This window comes from Osmia lignaria, chromosome 10, assembly GCF_051020975.1.
Source record: "Osmia lignaria lignaria isolate PbOS001 chromosome 10, iyOsmLign1, whole genome shotgun sequence".
Taxonomy (NCBI): Eukaryota; Metazoa; Arthropoda; class Insecta; order Hymenoptera; family Megachilidae; genus Osmia; species Osmia lignaria.
In genome coordinates, this window is record NC_135041.1 from 9,557,989 (window position 1) to 9,580,971 (window position 22,983).

The 22,983-nt window shown below is 44.9% G+C and overlaps 1 protein-coding gene across 7 annotated transcripts in view; it reads left to right on the forward strand.

Annotated features, from left to right (window-relative positions):
* Positions 1-22,983, forward strand: part of mam (neurogenic protein mastermind) — a 128,718-nt gene that overhangs the window by 70,084 nt on the left and 35,651 nt on the right. For 4 of the 7 annotated variants that reach the window (XR_013062916.1, XM_034339721.2, XM_034339723.2 and 1 more), the window contains one exon: positions 12,963-14,681. Coding sequence is in view for 6 of the 7 variants with exons in the window: in XM_034339721.2 (XP_034195612.2) it covers positions 12,963-14,681 (1,719 nt within the window). In the remaining variant the exon portion in view is untranslated. The remainder of the gene's footprint in view (positions 1-12,962; positions 14,682-22,983) is intronic. The other 3 variants (XM_034339722.2, XM_034339724.2, XM_034339727.2) reach the window with 1 other exon arrangement.

Below are 22,983 nucleotides of genomic sequence, written 5' to 3' on the forward strand. Positions count from 1 at the left end.
ATATATCACCGTACATCGGGGTCTTAATTTTCATTTATCAAACGAAAATTAGACAGAATTTTAAAATTTACATGTTAAAGAAGCAAATATAAGGCTTGTTCCTTTGAAACGAGATGTGTAGCTACTAGAAGACTATTAATTCTCAGCTAGTCCCGTAATTCTTGATTCGAGGCACCGAAATACGCCTGTACGACCTTGCCGAGTTATTAGGCTACGCTTTAAACGAGATTTCAGCGACTTTGCTGTTCTGTCGATAGACCCCGTGTCTGTGGCGATATATTTAGCTTCGTAGCGGATCGACGATGCAGGGAAGCGGAATCAGTATTTCAATTTACCCCTTTCATATCGTGGTAGTTATAAATTAAAATTAAAAGGCTAATAATTTTATGAAAAGGTTCCAGGATATCGTTATTATCTGTCGTCGTAGCAAAAGTATTTACAAGGTTTATTGCGTAAAATTCAACAGGTCCACGATATATTTACACGATTAAATGGTCTTAAGGATTAATGCTCTAAAATTAACGAGAATCAACGTACATCCGTATTTTTTTCAATAGAGAGAGTAAAATTTCCGGAATAATCTCTGATTCATCAGAAATATTACTGGAGCACGCGTCCGATAATCCGAGCCACGGTACAACTCGGTCTGGCGTCATTCACGCTTTTCCTCGCCGCCCTGTTTTCCTCTGCTGTTCTCTTTTCTTCGCTGCTCGTTGTTGTTACAGCCCGATCGAGCGTTTGCTCGCGATGCGACCGCGCTTTACGACGCGATAAACCACCGTGTTTCTCAGCTAATTTCCACTCTGACGAAAACTCGTTCCGGCTATGAATCCTTCCCTCTCATCACCGCGAACCGAAATATCGCGCGGTGTTTTCGATCTTGCGGGATTCAAACTTTTCCGCAAACTCGAAATTTCCTTTCGTCGAATACTACCGCGACTAAAACGAGCCACTGAAATTTTTAAGAGAAAAGTCTTTTTGAAATTCTTCCGGCGATATTTTTATCCCGAACGAATTGCTCGATCGTTCTCAGGATTAGAGACGTGCACTTTCAATCAGATGGGTGCACGTAACTTTGATGCTTGGGTCGCGGTCGTAAAGAAGCGTTATTGGTACCATCTTCGTCAGCGGTGGGGTGAACGAGACAAAGACAGTTCGATGATAGGGGATGAGAAGGAAAAGAGGGAGGAATACCGATGGTAGGCTCGATGGAGGGGTAAAGGTGGCCGAGAAACGTTTGCACGAAAGCTTTACCTGCTTGCTTTTCCTTCTCGCGAGGACTCAAGCGTACAGCGTGAGGGTGGAGAGGGTCGACGAGCTTGCGGAGGGTGGAGGACGCGTAAAACCTCCGGCCGCAGATCGATAGGAAGGTCGGAGGTGTGTCGTGTCTGTTAGACTTTGGCCCGAACTCGCGATTACGTAGGCAGCCTTTGCTCTGTTGGCTCCTCGTGTCGCTTACACCGGCGATTCCATGTTCGATCGCTTGAAATTCTTGAAAAATCTACCTTTCCTTCGTTACGACATCCGCTGACGAGCACGAGATACCGCGGATCGATCGTCAACGCTTCTCGGACCTGGGTTAACACTTTGATCATTCATTTTCTTCTTTCATAGAATTATTTTTACTTGTTTCCTCTATTCTGTCACGCGCTGATTATTATTTTACAATTTAGATTATTAAAAATATTTTATATTCTTCTTTTAGATAAAATTCAGTGTGTACTCAGCCATATTTGAGAACAGTATTACTATAAATTAAAAGCTTAAATTTACCGATTAATTCTTCTCATTTTTAATATGCAATTAGAGCTTTAATGATTTAATAATTATTAGTGAAACAGTTTCTTGAAAAAAATGTGAATTTTGCGAAACGAGAATCTTATGCGACCACTGAAAAGCACGTTTGCAGTTGATTTTTATTATACTTAATCGTGGCGTTATCAGTTCGGCCGAGCGCGTAAAGTGATTTTATTGGAACGACATTATCTTGAAGAGGGGCGACGAGGAGTCAAGCGGTTTATCGGTGACAAAAACGTGTGTTGTGGGAATTCTGGCGCTAACTTTGAACGGGAACGAGCTTGAACCGTCGGCCGACTAGTATCTTCAATGTTTTCATTGCCGGCGAAATAATCAACGCGCGGTTGATAAACCAGATATGGCCTCGCGGCAACGCACCGCGTATTTTTAATCCCCGTCGACGTTCGAACACGCATCGCGATCCGCCACCATTTATTCCGCTCGCACTGATTTTCACCCCATCCCCTTTTTCAGATCTCTAAATTTAATTCCTTGAACGCTCATAATTAGTTTAAAGTATTTAATTTCCAAGCGCGATTAATCGCGTTTATTCAAAGAGACCTGGAAAAAATGGATCACGATCTCAACGTAAGTTTACAAAGGAAGGAAAGCACGTGGCGCGTTGCAAAAGCGGCGTTATTGATCAAGCATTACCGAAGCCATAGCTGTACATAGAATGCGAACAAATTTGTCGGATATCTTGCGAATGTTTCATTGCTTCGAAAGTGATCCGAAAAAAGAGGAGCAAAGAAACTTGAAAAATGACCAACGTTGAAAATTGTTGAAATTCTATCGTTTCATCCGCAACGGTCTAATATTTATTCTGTTTCCTCTGTTCGATCGAGTGATTCGTGTTACGTTTCGCGTAACGGAGGATTTGTAACGAGCCGTATCGGGAACAACGGCATAACGGAACAGCTGTAAATCATCCGGCGTACTCTTTTGCAATTAAATCGAGTGCGCGAGCGCAGGTTCATTTTGAAGGGAAACATATCAGCCGCGAGGGTCGCTGTAAATCACGAACGGTTAATAAAGCTCGGTGGGGCAGCTTCATGGGCCGACGATGGTGTCGTGGCTTCCTCGTTCGTGAGGCCTCTGGACAGCTAAGAAATTCGAGAGAACCGATCGATGCTTTATTAAAACCGTTCTCATTTCCCTCCTTCAAACTAGCCCTCACCTTTCTTCAATGTTCTTCCTGTTGCATACCGATAATCTTGGAAACAGATAATTTGGTTAAAAACTCAATAAAATTGTTAACATACGCGATCGAAGTTAATTATACGTACCGTAAGCGAATTACATCGTGCTTTCGTGGAATCCCGAAACTTCTTTCGGTACAAAGAGAACGAGGAGAAGTCAAAACATTGTCTTTTCGGCTTGATCTTACTAGTCGAGAAAGTTTTCGCGACTCGACGAAGACTTAAAGACGACTCACCGCCCGGAAGTTGCCTCTTGTGGATAAAGTTCACGAGACCGTGCTCTGGCACTTCTACCCTCTTCTTCCTTCACCCTTTGCACCCAGACATAGAGACACGTACATATACGTATATTCAAGAGGAAACGATTGGCTCGCTCATTTTCTTTCTTCTATTTCTATTAGATACTCTATCTGACAAGGGTATTTTATATACCATATATATTTAAATATTAGACTTTTCAAAAATCTTTGTCCTCTTTCTCTTCTGTTCTTCATGAATATCACCCTTATACCGGGTGACTTTCATGCAAAGCAACCCCCCTCCCTTTCTTTGCGAAATCGTGGTGCGAGCGTGAACGCGCGTTCAGACGAGGTTGGAGGGTAAAAGAGGTCGAAGGGAAATCGATATCTGGTGGCGGCACGTCGTGAAAATCGGACCGATGGCCCAGTAGTTTAACCCCTCGTCGAAGGGATGAAGCGTTAAAAACCCTGTCGGTGTAGCTTCCGTTCTCTTGACGCGTTCGCCGCGATGTGAATTTTAAACGACCCTTATTTTCGCGCGATCACTGACATCGATTATGTACTTGCGGTGATTCAAGGGAAGTCTGGTTAAGTAAAATTAAACGTTGAAGCAAATCGTTCTAGACAAATATTGCCTGTAAAAAACCTTTTTTCTTTGTCGTAAAGCTTTCGATCGTACTAGTAGAGCAACGATACAGGTGCATAAATTTTCAAACAGACTTTGAGTCTACGGAATTCCAGTCGAACTAACCTCGACATCTTACTCGGTTGTATTTTAGTTTCGCTGTAACCTCGGAAGTTCTGGCTCGTCGAACTTCCCGAAACTTGTTTTTCCCCCGTCATAATAGTATTTCACTGTGTTGGCTGCATTCGAATATCAGTCCCCCGAGTGGAAATAACGAGACCCGGCCTGCTGAATTTTCAGGGACAAACTCGACTTTCAGGGATTTTCATTATATTTCGGAAATAATTATCCAGGTAGCTACGTTAAGTAAAACCACCCTTTCCCACGAATATCAAGCGCCACTACTCAAGGAAAAATTCTTTCTCCTCTTATTACAATCTTATCATTGAAAATATAATTTGTTCGGCAATTGGTCTACGCATCGAAGGCAAGTCGAGGGCTAATTTCCGTTTTACAGCCATTTCTTCGCGTTCATTAACGGATCGCCGGCAAGCAGATGAAAACAATGTTTGCGTTGGCGACCGACTGATTAAATATAGTAACCGGTAGAATTGAATCGGCCGTTACCGGATAAGATAGTCGTGAACGAGAAGTTTCAGTAGACCACTAGCGAATTAGCGTGGTTCGGTAGCTGGAATAATAATGTTCCTTTCGAGCTGGTGCACAGCGGGCCCGCGTTAAATTATCCTGCTCCTCTCGTTGGTGAAGAAATTCGCGCCCGAGGACCGTATCTTTTTTAATTAAACCTCCTCTGTCCGGGTGTCTCTGATGACATAGATGAATAAATGATAACTAGGAATAATCTCGTCGCTCGAGTAAGCTGTGCGTTCTAATGAATATTTATCCAATCTACCAGACCCGGTGAAATTAAATATTTCCCTTCGCAGCATTTGCGATAAGCTACTACTGATTTAAGCAGCACTGATTTATCCTTTACATCTATTAGACGGTTCTAATTTTATATTCAAAACGTTATTTGTAAACAATATAAAAAAAAAAAAACAGAAAAGGAAAGAGCAAGCTGCGGTGTTAGATGGAGGATGGGTATCGTGTAATGAGAAAAGCTGTAAATTGCATCGTTGCTGGAGTTCCAGCGGACCCACTATCCTGGCCAGTTATAAATTTCCAAGAGAACGTTCATTCTCTACCATCTCGTTGCCTATCTTTCTTCGGGCACGACGCGTTCTAGGCGATAGGGGCAAGTTCTTTCTATGGGGTAACAGTCGCCACGACGTCGACGTAAGTCAGGTATCACGCTGTTTGTTCAATAATCAATTCGACGCCCCGATGGGAGTCGTGCCAAGGTGCTGAAATATTTTGCAGGAAAGCTGAGCGGATCGCGTTCGCCTTGCGAGAACATTTCCCTCTCTTTCTATCGCTCGTTTCGCTAGCTAGCTAGCTAGCTCGCAAGCTCGCCAGAATTTATCGCCATGGCGAAAAGGCGGCCGGGCCTCTGCAACTCGTGCAGTTGCACCGACCCGATCGATCTGCGCTTTCTCTCCTGCATTTCCTCTTTCGCTCGATTTTTTTGTTTTTCAAAATTTTGTTAAATTTTCATCTCGCAGAACTTGGAATTTTATGTACCTAATATCTTATCGATAGTTTATTCGCAAATTTAAGCGTTTTCTTCTTTCAAAGAAAATCCTCGAGCCATTTGTTCCCCAGCTTCTGCCAGCTGCTCTTTATCTTCCGGTATTCGCGTTTTTATCCGCGGCGAACATTGCGAAACGTACGGAACGTCAGATACCTAATATAAAAATTTGCATACACATTGTAATACGAAACGGACTGACGTTGTATTGTATGCTTCGAGTTTCTATTTTTTTTCCTAACTTTTTGTTCCGTTTTCCGTGTGCATCGAGGTCAAGGTAATCATCGATAATATTTTATTATCGAGGTCTAGCATAAACCTGTGACACGTGGATCGAATAATTTCCATCCATGATTTTGAACAACGAAACAAGAAACGTGTTCATTTTTCAAACTCTCTTACAATTATTGTTTCGTAGGGTAAACGAAAGGGTGGTTGCAACGATTTAAATAAGGAAAAAGGGGTGGAAAAATTGTTGAAAGTGCATGCCTGTTGTATCGGTAATATCCAGAAGGGTTGCAATTGCGTGCATCATCGCTTCGCAAGTGGAATCTCCCACGCTTCTGTTGAATTATTTCACGGATCTATCGTGAATTATGCGAGAGTATCAACTATGTTATAGACCGGACGCTGAATGCGATAGTCGTGCTCGATTGGTCGATGCGAAACTAATAGGCGCATCGTATTATCGAGTGTTGACGTCGCGCTCCGAATAAACACTCGATTCGTTCATTTTTCCATCCCATTTCCTCTCGCGGCTCGCGATCCCAAGAAATCTCAATCTCGGCGACAATTTAGAAGAATCCGACGATTGATTTATTTGGAAAATTTTTTACACGCGCAACCTTTGATTCCTTCCCTTCGTCGCATTTTACATAAAGAGGCATTGTAATTAATATTCTTATCCGCGATTAATTATCGAAGCTATCGTCGCGAAGAAAAACATAGAAAAACACCATGTCGGAATGAAAAAAGAAGAAGAAAAATAACATTCTCGACAATGATGGTCGGTGACAAAAATCAGACCATCGCGTGATAGAGTAATAAATAAGCAATTACCGACAAACTCTGACGAGATTGCATAACACGATCCCCGCTCGATCGAGGCAAGAGGGGTCTTCTCTGTTTTTCTATCTTTCGCTACCGTTCACGTGCGAACGAGTGTCTCTCTTCGTGGACGAAGGCGACACTTGCGCATCGACGGTGAACAGACGATGTGTGATATCTCGCGGTGGTAGCACCGACTCGGTTTACCTTCTCCTGTCCCATTGTTTTCGAAAGACGCGATTCCACTGGATGGACAGGAGGAAAAGGACAGAGAAAAGGGAAAACAAGATTCGTCGGATTTTCCGAGACAGATTCCAGAACGGATATCTTTTTCCTTCTTCTCGTTGGGAAACATCCGCCACGGACAAATGGGTTCGCCCCAACCAGAAATCGACTATTTTCCTTTTGATTGCCGTTTCGAGATCGAATCGTCGACTCGAATATTCGATCATTCCGATGACGTTTTTATCAAACAATTTTGGATGATTCTACTAAATTTGTTTATACATCTCGACGGATTATTTCGCGGAGACGCATCGATAACTTTCCCGACGTAACGGAGCGCCGGTGCACTAGGGGAGAGACACATATGAATCGGCATAACTCTGGTTGGCTCGCGTATCGCGTATGTGCCGGTTACGCACGTTACAATCACGTGATTCCATTATGTCTGCCCGTGCGCGATTTGTTATTGTAATTACTGGAAATCTGCATATCAAGCGACGAAAGTCTACGGCCGCGCATGTGCTTTGTATCGTGACACGCAGATCTATCGTGAGCCGTAATAGTTGACGCGCGATATCATCGAATACGACGCACGTAACCGATCCTGCATTTCGAATCGAGGATATTCACCGTTTCTTATTGTATACATGGCTGTCCTCGATGCCTCGGTAAGAAACAATCGGGTATAGAAAGAAAATTTCAATTGAAAAGCATTGGATGTTGAATAATTATAGAGTGCCATATCATATTATTCCGATATATTCGATCTGTTAAGGAGATAAGAAAAATCTCGAGATTGCAGGAAGGAAATATCGTCTGAGATGCAGTGACCCCGACACATCGTGTTCTATCCGAACTCTCGAAGGACTTTCGTAATGGAGTTGTATCAATAATATAGGGACGTAATAACTTTGGAAGCAGGGGCTGCCACACCCTATTAACCGCATCGCTTCCACCGCAATTACAGTACGCCTTCGTACACTCATGGCTTGACACGATATTACCAGCCACTGATAATAAACTTACATGGATAGTCGATGTTGGTGCATGGTTTCTCTTCGCCCTGACTCTTGAACGAGGAAGCGGAGAACGGGTCCTTTGTCGATTATCGAGTTAGAGAAATCTTTGACTATTCCGGTTTCCGCGAAATCCTGAGAACTGGGGCAATGTTATTTTGATTAATGAATCGCGAGGGCGATAATGGTCTGAAGATACAATAGTAATTCATCTACCTTATTCTATTAATAATATCAAATATTTTCATTTTTTTTTCTTTAGCGTTTGCGTTTGAATACGACGCGTTTAATTTCATCTTCATTCTGCAAAAATGATTTCATTTGGATTGAAATACCGCGGCCAGTTAAACCGCGTCCGCTAATTTTTGCCTCGTTCACAGCCGTCTGGATTTTTGGGAAAAATTAAATTACCGCGCGCACAACGAGGGTGGCTACTCGCCGAGGGTGGCCGGACACCGCAAAACGACACCGATTGACCGTAAACCGGCATCGACTTCGTTCTGCTCGATAATTGTTTCTAACTATAGCCGCGATTAGAGCACTCTGCTGAACATTTTATTTCTGGCCTGCCGTCGAGCCGGTTACTTGTCCCGTACAGTTTTCCTGGTATGGCGTACAGAGGGTGCGAGAACAACGTATTGGAGGGTTGGAACGAGACCTCATTTTTGTTATCGTTCTCCTTTTTAAACAAAGATCGTATAACCCAGAATCGATCGATTTTTCCTGACAAAACAAATCGGAAAGCTCTATTATTATTTTCAGACATGAATGGAAGGAAATTGGATATTCGCTAATGGACAGTAGTAAGTTGTAAATTGATTAATTCAGTGTTTGTCTAAGTTAATAGAGTAATTGATGAGTTTCGATCGAAAGAGAGTCAAAGGCAATTGTAACGCAATCATACACAGTCCACGTTAAATTGATATTTATACGTCTGCGGCTAAATTAGAACGGCTTATAAATATCAAAGCCGCAAATAGCGTTCCATCGCGACACGTGCGACCACATGGGATGCACTTTACATCGTTGTTTATTATTTATTGTTTATCCAGCGAAACGTCGACAATTTTGCCAGCTTCCCTAAATACGATTTAAGTCAAAACTTTAAAAAAGAACACTCGTGTACGTAATAATTATTTCAACCACACACTGCAGTCTCTTGTTTAACGAACACGATACACATTTTAGAATCTTGATTTCTAAATGGTACACGTGTTGCTCGCACCTGCAGTATCAAGTGCATCGGTAAGCATTAGTAAACGCGGTTCATTCTACACGGCATCGTAATTCAATCGTACAGTTTCAAACGCTATATCACCGCGAAGGAAATACTTTTAGCATCGAAGGAAGCAGCAATGTTCAACAGATTTTCCGTCTATTTTCTCGAATGACAAAACAGTAAAAGTAAAGCGTGACTGTTGATGCTCTTTTCGATACTTAATTGATTCTATGGTTCGAATACGCGTTCATTATAAAGAGCTCGATGTTTGAGAACGGGTAAAACTGCCCAGTCACGTAGGTTTGATGCGCAACAATGATCGCCCTCGTTTTCCACGCTTCACAGATACGCCCATCGTCAAAAAAGGGTCGACAGCTTTCGAGTAAATTGAAACATTGTACTCGAAGCTAAATTAGATTATAAATTAGTCACAGTTGTAAATCGTAGATTAGGAAAGTTTCGAGGGTTAACCCTTTGCTGTACAATATCGTGTAGCACTTACAGTTCAGTTGTGTTAAAGGTGGCTGGTACTTTAAGTATAGTTAAATTTTTAGTTTAATTCGAATTAGAAATTCCTCGTTGAATATTATGTACGAATGATATTTCATTTTTATTTATTTGTTTTAAAATTGAAGCAATAAATAGTTAGCTCTGATTGACGCAACTATCGAAAAAAATCATAGGCGAAGGGGTTAAAGAGACGAGAGAAAGAGAGAGTCGGTTGATATTTAGGTCGTGTTAACAATCGTCTGGCTAGCGGAGAGCTGGCGTCGTTAACGAAACGTAACGCTCAATAGATGTGCCGTATCCTCCCACGCAGGAGGGAACTCGGGAGTGCTTCAAGGTTACTGACACGCTTCTTATCTGCTCGTACCACGAATGCAAGCTTGGAAAAGATTCAGTGAATCGCTCTCAGAATTCATTCCAAGTCTCAAAGATTATTATAAACTGAAGCATCGAGATGCAATAAATAATTATTTTGACAGAAATCTGAATGAAACGCAGCAGATATCTTTGTATTCGAAAATATTCGTTTTCATGTAGGTATTTTGCTAGTACACTATGTTGAAACACGGAAGCGGTGTGTAGCAGAGTATTATTTCCGGTCGAAGTGGCATAATACGGCGGGGCCCCGAAGTTCTGTAAACTCGACGTTGCAGTAACCGATTTCGAGGGTTAAATCGGCTCCTCGAGCGGCCAAAAGCCACCTCCCCCATCGCCACGCCGGTGTAGTCACCCTCTGTCAACACCCACACCACTATTGATTTTCGCCGACGGTGTACGTAACCAACTATTAATTCGTAATCGCTAAACGGCAGAATTAATCGGTTGTACGAATTCCTCGAGCGTAATAAAGAGCTGGACGTGGTCAGGGGTGAAATAACTTGAGGGAGAAAGATAGGGGTGAACGAGAGTAAGGGACGGGTTCATGAAACCGAACGGGTAGAAATGAAAGTTGGGGAAGATTTATACTCGTGTTGATGCTTGATTAATAACTTGAATCGGTACCACTTTTCTCGCTTCGCTCGATTAAAGCATTATTTACCCTTTCGCTACGAAGAACACGTACGAAGAACGAGGAGATGTAGAGGAAAAGCTTGTAATAGCATAGAAGATAAAGGATGAACAACAATGTTTATGTTTGCCGAAGTAGGGCAGCATTCATGGATCTTGAGAAACTAGGCCAATGGCATCTTTTCTTCCCCAGCTTCTTAAGAGTCCTCCTCCATCGGCGCGTGCTTCACACTCGAATGCGCTTCTATAATAATTAAATAAATTCATGATGGTCACTAGCGACCTCCATAGTAGGCAACGCGTTAAAACCGAGTCTAGGATCCGCAGGAAGGAATATTGACGCGAAGCAAGCGGTGGCTCGGCTCGGTTATCCAGCGAGAGGTTGGCGTACATTTTCGCCCCGCGAAATTGCTTCGCTAAAGGCGGCATGCCCGACCGAAACTACTCTCCGGGAACTCGTCTCGCATCTATTACAACTTACGTATATACAATCCAACCTGGCTCTCTCGTTTTTCCCGGGCGAAAAATACGGGCGTTCCGGATTCCGCAAAGGCGACGGAAATGTCTGCGTTGCTGCTCGCTTTCTCCGCAATTTCCTCGCGACTGCCTACGCTCCAGGCTCGTATTCGCCTACCCTGAGAATTTATCGTGGCACCAATTTTTACCTGCTACCTTCAAATCTGTCTGCCATTTTCAAACGTCGAACCGTGAATTTTTTTACATGAATTTTTCATCGATCATACGAAACTTGTATAGTTGTGTAATTTTCGTAGAATTCGTATCCTATCCTAAGGTTACAATGCAGGAGAGGCACAGATTCGTTTCAAGACAAGACCCAAAATGGGGTTGAACACGGAAACGTAGGACGGAGCTACTCCCCTATTAGAGGGTAATACGTATTATCGATTTTGGAACGAGGCGGAGGTTATCCCGGTTCAAATCATGACAAATGTACACCGACTGTCTGTGGATCTGTGTGCGATTCATGGCGGCTCGACCGCGCCCTGGAAAAACTTTTTCCGATCTTTTCCTCCTGTTCGCGTTACGTGTTTTGCCTGTTCGAAAACCTACCTCTCGATTAGGACGTTTCGCAAGGAGAACCAGCCACTTGTTTTCATTCCAATTTATTGGCTTATTTTTCATTTCTACATACGCCAACAGTAAACTGTTCCATGGATTCTGATATAATATCAAGTTTTCCTTTCCACTGTTGATTTTAGAATGTAATTTTTTTTCGCTTCCTAGTTTGATCTGTTCTTTGTTATTTTATTTTCTTGTATGTACTCTGCTGATGAATTTTCTGGATAGTGTAACGCACAGCTTGCAATAGTATCGAATTGTTAATATTTTCCATTCGAGCAGTAATTAATTAAGGAATTTACTAACGCGTGCTGGAATCTATGATACAGGGTCATCATGTGCACGATACGTAAGAAGGCCACAACGAATACCTCCTGTGGTATGTAATTAAAAGTAGCTCGGAGAGGAAGTGCTTTCATAACCCCTATGTAGATTAAATAAATAAAAGTGGGTTATTTGTCGTATGATTTATTGTATTCCAAATTTAAATCTTATTCAAATTATTATATGTATATGATATAATGTTAAAATTGAAATTTTTGAAAATTGAAACTATCGATCGGATTATTTCCTTTATTTGTTCCATCCCTCAATTCCGGGGCGTAAATCCTGACGGTAACAAACATATTTCACCGGCTTCTGTTCGAAGGCTGGTTAAAGCTGTGCGCAGACGATAAACTATCAGGGTCCGTCTCGTTATCACGATAGAACCAACCACGCATGGACGTCTCGCGGATCGCATAGATTCACGTGCCGAGCGGTAGAAACTGATTCGCGTTGCAAGATTTATGCCCGGCAAGGGGACACCAGCCTCGAACAGACAAAACAGGCTGTCAGAGGCTGACCGAACGGTCGATTCGTCGCTGGTGCACGGTGGACACCGGCGTAGAAAAAGGGTCGCCAGTATTGACAGGTACCGTGAGAAATAGCCGGGTTAATTGCGAAAGAAACGGGGAACAGAACGAAGCATCCAGGTACCGCGAGCTAAATATCCTGCGTTACCGGTTACCAGGCTCGTGATCGCAGAAAAACCAACGAGTTTAGAGCACTCGCCGCGTTTTGCCTTGACCCACGAGCAGAACGCTGCCACTTTTGTTCCCTTTTTTCCAGTCCGATCAGTCTGTCGGTTGCTTCTAATGGGAATCGCGAGACGCCGAGGGATTTACAAGACGTTGTCGAGTTTCTTTTCCTTTGTAATTCGCGCGATTTTTCGAGGCATTCGCTACTTGGGTGGTTCTCCGGAACGAGACGCTTCGACGGCTTTTAGACAAAGATCGAATAATTTTAATCCGTGATCCGTTTCACTGCCAACTGTAATACTAATCAATATTGTCGCTATCTCGTTTCAGCAGCAAAAATTCGTGAAGAGGACGGCCGAGGAGTTGGAGCCAGCGGGCGGTGGTAGCGGAGACGGTGGCTTTGGCGAGCCCCCGGTGAAGCTGCAATGCACGCAGGCACAGCATCAACATCAGCAGGGTCCCGGTGGAGGAGGCGGTGGCGGGCCTCATCACGGCCACGGTCAGCATCCGGCCGGAAACGGTACGAACTCGACGGGTCAGACGCACGGCGGTGGCGGAGGTGGAGGAGGAGGAGGCGGCGGTGGCGGGAACGAAGGATTGACCAAGTTCTCGGTGGAGATCGTGCAGCAACTAGAGTTCACCACGTCGGCCGCGAACTCGCAGGCTCAACAGATATCCACGAACGTAACGGTGAAGGCGTTAACGAACGCCTCTGTGAAGAGCGACCTGCTGAATGCGTCGTCGTCGCCGAAATCAGGCCCGGACACACCAGCATCCGGCACGTCGAGAGCTCAGGCTGGGAACGGAAACGGAGGCGGACCGGGTTCCGGTGGCGCTGGCACAGGTGGCCCAGCTGCCCCCGGTGGTATCGGCTGCGTTGATATCGGCAACCTGGTCGAATGCAAACAGGAACCCGATAACGAGTTCGTCGACCTAGAACAGTGCGCCGCCGCGTTGGAAAAAGACGCGGCGGCGAACGGTGCCGGTTTTCCCGGCTTCTCCGATTTCATGGGAGATGACACGGGTGACGAGATTATCACCTCCGACGCGTTCAAAGATCTCATCTCGGAGATTTCCGACTTTCATCCGGAGTTCATGAAGGACTTTGATTTCGAGGAGAAGATCCCTGTGGACGCGTTGGCGAACAATGCAGCGGTGGCTGCGGCCGCGGCTGCTGCTGCAGCAGCGAATAACAACAACAACAACAGCATCGCGACGAACAATGGGCAAATTAAAATCGAGGATGATAAGGACGCGATACACCAGCAACACGGGACCACCAATAACAACAATGTGAATAATGGCACGGGTCCCAATAACGGGAACTCGATGCCTGCCAATTCTAGCCCTGGTACTCTCGGCTCGGCCCAATACTCCCCTGTCCGATTACCTTATTCCGGCTTGGACTTCAAGTCTGAGATGAGTCCAGCCGCCCAAACGTTGAAGCAAATGGCCGAACAACATCAGCACAAGAGTCAACAGCTTGGCCTGGGCGGTTTCAACCCCAGTGCCGCGGCCGCGGCAGCCGCTAGAGGACCAACAGCTCGTTCCCCTTACGCGGAATTCCCGCAATTCGGTGGCGCGTCCGATTACCTTGGTAGCCCTGGTAGCACGGGTCCAGCTGGTGGACAATCACAGACGAGTGCGGGTACTGGATCGTATCACAAGAACAACGGCACGTCCGGATTCCAAAGCCAACAAACTAACGACATGTTCGTCGGCTCGCAAACCCAATTCGCTGCCGGGCTGGCGGACATGAAGAGACCGCAAGCTGGCAGCGGCGGCAAACCGAGCATGCTTGGCCCAAGCGGAGGATACAAGCAGCAGTATTCGCCATACGGTAGTCCGGGATCGATGCCGAATCACGGCAGCCCCGGTTATCCGCTTCCACCGAGAGGCTCCCAGGGCGGTGGACCCAATCAAACCGGCTCCCAGGGACCCTTCACCAGCTCCACGCCCCCGAGACCTCCCTCGGGACCCGGCACCTCCACTTTGCAGATCAACCAGGCGCAGCAGCTACACATCAACAATCCTGGCCATCAGATTCAGGTCAGTGGATCTTCTATTTTTATTTTTATTTCGTTAATCGCTGAGGCAGTGACAATTTCAATTCGTATAGTATTTATTTATTTATCAACTACATTTTCATCGTTACTTTAAATATATTTTGCTTTAGTCTTGACAAGACAAAGATAAAGTTAAATCTGATACGTGTAATTAAGTTCAATTAGTAATTAAAAAAAGAAAGGTAATGAGAGGTACAAGGACAAGCTGGAAAATTGTCGTAGGCGAGTCGAGGTCGAGTGATATCTGTTGCGTCGCGACGACACGTCTATTTTTGTCGACGGTATCACGAGTCGATGTCGGGGGTGGCGACGACGCTGGCGTTAGTGGTGGTAGCGTCGTCGTCGGTGGCGTCGCCAGCGAAAGGGCGTACTGGCGACGGTAACGGTAGTAGTAGTCGTCGAGAACGCGAAGGGAGAAAGAGAAGAAGAGGGATACTGGCGTCACGAGGGCGCCGCGACGCGCAACAAGTAGTTTACCCCCTCCAGACGCTCTTTATAAATTTTCCCTCTCGCTGTTTGTATCTCCCCACCCACGATAGATAGGAAGACGAGCGGCGGAGAGGGTTGCACGTCCGCGCAGCCGGCGTCGCGACGCCGCCACCGTCTGCTCGATTTAACCTGCGCCTGCAATCCGCGTCAATACGCTCTGGCAACTAGTCGCGAGGCTGCACTCGCGACAACCTGCACACCTCCAATTCCTTCTCCTCAGTTTCCAATTTTTTAATTATTTTTCTCTAATAATTTTTATTCAACTGCCACGAGCACTGTAAATTAAATATTCGAAGAAAAGAATCGAGAAAATCTTGTAATCGGTTCGAACGACTAACTTCATCGCATAAAAATCCCCCGTCCATTGTGATGTTTCCGGGCAGATCGTATCTGCTTGTTCTCCGAACGCCTTCGAGTTCACAAACTTTCGTTCTTTCTGTCCCAATCGCGTATGGACACGTCTGTCCCTCGTAAATCACGACTGCTACCGGTGCTTATTTGCATCTCAATGCCTTCAGACGGATCACGTTTCTTTATTCCTGTCCTTCGCGTTTTCCACTTCTCGAAAGCGATTTTTCCTTTCTCGATGTATCTTCTTTCTCTCGTTTCTTCCTCAATGCACTGCACTTTTGAAGGTGTTGCATTTCTACCGCTGTTTCCGGATGGGGAAATTGCGACTTCGACCGATTTGTTCTTTACTCTGAAACATTCTAATTTATTCGAATCGTAATTTTTCCACGGATATTCGGTTAAAAAGAATTTTCCACGCACATCGTCGAAGCGAAAAGAGACATATGCATGCGTGCACGTCGCAAGCGCCCGCGTGTGTCTCCGCGACGCGCCGAGACAAATCGGACATTTCAAAACAACCAGTATCGTCACGTGTAAAAGAACGTTTATCGTGTGAAGAAAAATTTACATATCGCGTTCACGGCGACAACCGAAAGCTGAAAACCGTCCGTTTTCCCACGTTTTTCCATCCGTCGCGTCGTCGTTCCGCTTTCATTGATCAACGCCGCTTATCGCGACGGAAGTTAAAAAGGTGCCGAAACGAGCGACGCGCAATCGTGGCCCCGTTATCGTTCAAGTAAAGTCGCGTTCGTGTACCTTTGCCGGTCGGAAAGCTGCTGGAATTATAACGATTAACGCATTGTTATCAAATTTAAACGGTAATGCACGGAATGTAAACGACTTGGAGATTTGGGTCGCTGTTGGAGGTTCCGCTAGGCGTTCCAAACGTCGCTTCGTGTGGGAATAGATTAGCTTCGAGAAAATTAAAGGGATTGTCTGGAAGGAAAGTGGGTCAGAAAGTTTCTGTTCGTTTCTACGATCGATGCTAGAAAAATTTATATATTCTGTTGGAAATATTGACATTGGGTTATTTCATTTCCAGCCATCTTATAAATATTGCAATCTAATTTCTCGTTCACTTGTTAATTGATGAAAAAAAAAATTTGTTACCTACCTAGTTTTCAAGTATTTAATAAATCATCGCAATCTAATTTCTCCATCTTCTAAACACCTTGATCGTGATTTTAATCCCCAGCCCGGAAGTATTAATCGGTGTAGATGATTGAGATAACGGTATCCAAAACGTAATACCGCGTGCGACCAGATTAATCGAACAATTAGCATTTCATCCTGAAGCTATGACGGTGAGAGTTATCGAACTTCTTGTTCGACGTTTTTCACATCGCGCAAGATTCCCTCATCTTTTGGAGCGTTTCCAACCGCGAGTGATGAGAATATCCGGGCACGAGCGTTTTCCTCGTCGAGCGCGTTAATAAACGGATGAACACGCGCGCGCTACCGGAAGTCGAGCGTGCGCGTAAGCGTCTCCCGTTTGGGTTCAAAGGTTACGTAAACGTTCGATCGTGTACGGTGTCGTTGATACCGTGCTTAGGCACGCGGTGCCCTCCTGTTCGATTCTCGATAATTTCCTAGTCATTGTCGTCGTTTTCAGAACCGAATTATTCTAAAGAGGTTCTCCTTTGAAACACCATTAACCTAGAGTATGATGAACCCGTACAGAATGTGCCGAAAATTGTGTCATAAACAAAAAAAACTTGTTGCGATCTTTCAATTATTTACTTTCACATTTCTATCGATATCTAGTTAGAATCAATTCGCAAGATAACTATTGTGTATCCGAAAAGAAGACACTGTTTCAGCGGAATTCGACTCGTGTGGTTAGGTACGCGAAGAATTTCAGCCGTAGGGGATGCTTCTTCCCTTTCTGGCATGGCCGAAGGCAAGTTTCACGGTCGAAAAATCGAGGTTAACAGAAAACCGAAAGGGGAAAAAATACTCGCTAGATGGTATCTGAAAAGCCCCGGGAATCGGTATCGATCGCGTTTCACCCACGGAAATAAATCGTCTACGTCGGTTGCCGACCCTGTCTCACCTATGTAAATCGTGCATCGGCTTAATTGACGAAATATTCAAATCGTCAGAAGCTCGAAGGCGTATTCAAATGATAATAGCCGTGGTTCGTCCGCCTTTTCAAAACTTGCACACCGCTTCTTCTTCTTCTTTTTTTTCCACGCGCATCTTCATCGTTGTTTTAGATCACCTTCGTGATACGACTGATTCAGCTACGCTCGTTTTGTATGCGACTCGTTCCCGGTTGAAGGGTTATCGATCGATCCGTGTCGATCTACATATCCGTAAGATCGAACAACAAGGACGCGTTTCCTTTTTCATTTGACCTTCATCTTGACCCTCGACTCGGCTTTCGAGTCCGTCCCATTCCGTGACACGGTCTCTCGCATTAAATATAAATCGCTCGGAATCATTGTCCCGCGGAACGACGGACCGGAAACGGGATCTTTGTCTGCACCTTTGAACCGTGGCTGTTGGGGGACTCTCTGGCGGGAAGTTGGGTGAGGCTCGGGTGAGCCCCGTGAATTGAAATCTTTAATTCTTCAATTTATCAAGGAATCGCAGTGTCGAATTAATTCCTATTTGGAGAATATTTTATTCGAAATTTAGATTGTTGAAAAAATAAACAGTTCGTAAATTGTGCATTCTTTTGATACAGCATCCTACGGAGAGTATTAAGGGGTTAAATGACAGTTCTTGTCAGCGAGGAAAGACTAAAAGTTCTCGTATTTCGCTTAGCAAGAGTCGCGACTGCACCCGGAAGATGCAACGTAGCTTAGATACTTCAGATGTCCATGATATCTTCTTGACGGGTTTACAGTGTCGCGCATGCTGTGTTACACCGCAACATGTTCCATTTAACGTTAGAGATTCTTAGATTTCGCTTCGTAAGCATAAGGATTTTATCCTTATTGCATAAGAATGCAATCTGCCTTCGAAGAATTTTAATTTTTAGAAAATGCAAATTTTCAATGAATACATTAAAAATGAGCATTCCAGGCGTTATAAATAACTCGAAAGAAAAATTCCAGCTCTTAGGGGTAGTTTGATAATAAGAGCCAAGGTCTCGAATGAAACGAGTATAACGAAACTCCTGGAAGCACCTGTATACTCCAGTTTCTTGTCGTTTCAACGCACCTAGACCGTCCACTGGATATTCCCTGGACGCGTCGCGGTTTCAATGCGCACCGCGACATAACGTTAGAAGGTACATTTCACAACGGTGCTGCATACCGTGCTGAAATCGATACCCATGTCCCTCTGTTTGTAACCTACATCGTGTCGACGCGTACAGTCGCGAGCAAAACGCATTGTTTCATGTTTTCTGGCCAACCCCGACTATTCTTTCGCGCGATTCGACCAAATTGCGCCCACCCGTTATCAGCGAACAACCGGCCGCGGACAGAACGAGGCGGGTTCGATTTTTGTTTCGCTCGCTTTCATTCTGGCTTCGTAGCTGCGATATGGTTTTGTCTATGTATTCTGTATTCCAGACTCGTATTTCCTTTCTTTTTTTTAATCCCTACTTTCGACGTCGTTTATCGAACGTTTCACACTGTCGGTTCTGTTCATGGGTTTCGGCATACGTTTCGTAACTGGTATGGTCGTCTTTTGTTACGATAGAACCTATATAGGGCAGCGCAGCATTGTTGAGAAATTGACAGGTAATTACCAGACAATCTTAAATATGTAACAGTGGCCGGAAAAGTGTTAAACAATTGGAAAGTATAAAGCGAACTTATAACAAAGAGATTTAAAACAACCCTCCATGATCTATATTCATAGTCCGACTTGTTCAGCCAAACGGTAAACGGTACACTTTTCCGTAAAAACAGAACAAAAAATAAACTACGATTTACTCGCTAAAGGGTAAACGTTTCGCAAACAATCGAGCACCGAACACGGGTCAAATATTTTTCGATTGTTTGTTTGCTTGTAAAAGTTCCATGGGACGTGATACGTGACAGTTCATCAACTTCTCTCATTAGGTAACAACACCTACTATTTTATCCCTTAATCTTTTTGTTTCCAAACATTCGCATTTGAAACCGTTTTAAACCCGAACGGTCGAGGGGTCGCGAACTTAAAACCCCTATCGATTACACGAGTTTTCGCGCGTTTTGTGTACTCGCGCACACACTCGTTCATTCATTACTCGCGCTGTACACGGTAATATAAATCACGAATGGACCGTTTTAATTTTTACGCCTCGCAATGACAGCAGTTTTTTCGGTTCACCCCCTACCCTCGATCCGGTGTATTTGCATGTAAAACACGATACCTCTGGGTACCGCGTAACGAATAAATATTAACCCAGGAGTAAAGCGTACACGGGTTCCGTTATCAGGATCATCGGCTTCCGGAAATCTTTCGGTTCTTTCGCGTTTGAAAATAGAAGCTTTCAATCTATAACTACAAAAGTAGTTATAATTTCGATGATTTTCAAACTTGTCCTTCACCTTCGATGCTCCGAATCATTTCGAATCCGAACGATGCTACAGATTTTGCAAATATCGATTCATCCGGCAAAATGTCGCTGAGATTCGCGGAAATCGATAGCTCCAGTTCACCCAGTTTCTCTCCCGATCCGTTTTATCGACGGTCTGAAAGGGAACAATGGAACGAAGGAACGTCGCGGTCGAGGCGAGCATATCATAGTTTCGCGACGACGTTGAATTCGTCGTTTCAGCCTCGGTTGCACACCTCGCCTCCTCCTCGCGGCCGGAGAATCCGCTTGACTTGCTAATTTTAACTCGACCATGACACCGCACAAGTGCACTACACGATCGCCGTTTCGCGTACGATTGTTGTATAGCCGACGGCGTCCTCTTCTCCAGCGAGACAAACAGGAAAAACGCCGTGGTCGCTTCCCATCCGTCGAACGGGTTAATTATTATCGCGACGCATCGTCGAGTTGCGTTGACGCTCTCCCTTTGCCTCGGACGAGTCCGCGAAACGCGAACGCGGGATAATTCGAGCGTATTACATGTTCATCGTCTCGTAATTAATCGAAACGGTACAAACATAGAGGTATTGTTCGAGAGCGAATGCGACAAATGCACGAGCTGTTTAAAACGCTGTCTTTCGGAAATAAAAAATTTTACTACGGTCCAGGGTGGGCTTGTGTCAATCGCATACATTTGATGGGTGCCAGCGTGTCGAAGCTTTAATCTGGCAGTCAGCCGGCATTCGCGGATTGCCAAATTCGTCGGTAGGCGAGTTAGAGAGCGCGCGCGCGACTACGCGTATTTTTGGTCGGTCCTCAACGGAACCCTGGCTAATAATGACCGGTTCGAGGAACTATCGGCTGCCTTCTGGAACTCATAACTATATATTTGATCCGGGCCAGATAAACATTGCCCTCGAAAATAGTAACCGGGACTCGCGGCGCGCTAAAACCTCGCGATACGTCTTCGTATGGTCTCAACGATGTCTGAGACTTTTTTCATTTTCACTAGCCGATGCTGAAGGAACGAGCGAACGAACGATAGAGAGGAGGTAGTTAGGAGTGTTCGCAGATGAGGCTTGCATGCAGACGCGAGAGAGCTGGGTGAGTTCGAGATCTCTCATCTGCTCGTTCGATCTCGCGTACGTTTCTTTCCTCGGCCCGAGATAGCTCGCCTCTAAAGATAGATCCGCTTGTTCTACACGCGTTTCGTATTATGCCGCCATTATCGATAAACCGAGCTGCGAGTGGATATTTCTGGCCTGTAAAAGGTTGTTCCCGCGCGAACCTTTTCGGTGCGTCGCGACGCGTTCTCAGCATATCCTTCGCACGGTAGTAAAACTTTTGTACGGGGGACACAAAGTAACCCTTCATGGGGTTCTTGGAAACAGACAAGGTGCATTGAGCTTGCATTCGACGGAAGTCGGACCATCTTGAGATTATTTCTGCGTTTATGATCGAACATCGAGTTTCTTGATAGAAATCGTTGAAAGCGTAGCAGAGCATGTGTTATCCGAATGTTTTTCAAAGATGATTTCCTAGCTCGGTTAATCTTTTCGTAACCGGTATTCATCCTGCCGTTGAATATGAAGTTATGAAATGCGGCATAAAGTATCCGATAATCTCGTCCTCGATGCGCTATTTAACCGTGCCTCTGATCTCTCTTCTGTTTGGCGCAAAAACAGGTCGTGATCCGGGTGCAATCGCGCGACGACTGCAAATAACTCGGCTTCTGGCCGACGAGGGATACTGCAAGCTGTAAACACGCTTCGAACGGAAGCTCCTCTCGCTTCTTACCGGTTTGTAAAAATCTTTCGTTCGTTACTTTGCACGCGACGCCTGTCATCCGGACGTGTGACACGGAATGACTGGCAAATACGCGTTATCGGACAGTGTTCTTCCTCTTTCGATCATACATAGTAATGACCGTGATAAATTTCCCGAAGATTGATCGAATAGAAATTGAATTTCCCGCCCTAGAAATATTCTTCGAACTCGCGATGCTCGATATTTCATGGTATCGATGATAGCGAGCATATTCACGCACACGTGCACACATCGCTCTATTTTTCGCCGAGCCAGCCACTAGCTGCTTGTTTGCGCAACCACGCGACAATAAAATTCGTTTACGAGTGCATTAGGTCCGCGCTACGGCTTTGTGCGATAGCTACTTCCGTTCCACTTGTAAATCACGAATTTAGCACAGCGTCGTTTCTCCGCGATGCATTTACTCATTACTGTCGAACGGTGTCGATAATTCCATACCTACTGTGCCTTTGAAAACGTACGCGAAAAAAGAGAAAAAAATGCGGTTGGCAGAAAATTGCGCGATGCAACAACCATTTCTATCTAGATCCAGACACAAATTATGAGTGTTATCCATTTTGTTACCTATATTCTAAGATACATATTACATGCAATATTTGCATATCAGCTGGTAATAACACGCGTTTGATGTTGTCAATTACAAGTGCGTTATCGAGGGTGCATAATACTTGCCCGGCTTGTAACGAAAGGGTTAACAGTGAATTTTCGAGCACGTATGCACCGCGTCGCCCGCAGCGACTACAGTGGTAACACTATAAATTCTCTCACTGCCTTAACAACGGACGAAAAGAACCTTCTAGTGAGATCGATACACGCGAACCAGTGCACATAAACATCCTGTACCCTCGAGCAGAAACGAAAAAGGGAAATCGAACGGTTTCGCGACACGCGCACGCAATTGCATTCGCATTGTGCAACGCGTGCGATGCAAACGTGCACGACGAAGCAAAGGATTGAAGAGAAGGAGAAGGTTGTCGAGGTGGAGGAAGGGGCTGAGGTGGAGGAGGAGGAGGAGGAAGAGGAGGAAGAGGATGAAAGAGGTCGTGATCGAAGAGAGAACGGTGCATTACTTGGGGCCCAATGGACGCTCACGCACACTATTATCAGCTCGGCTCCGCTTACTAGGGATGATAATTAGGCG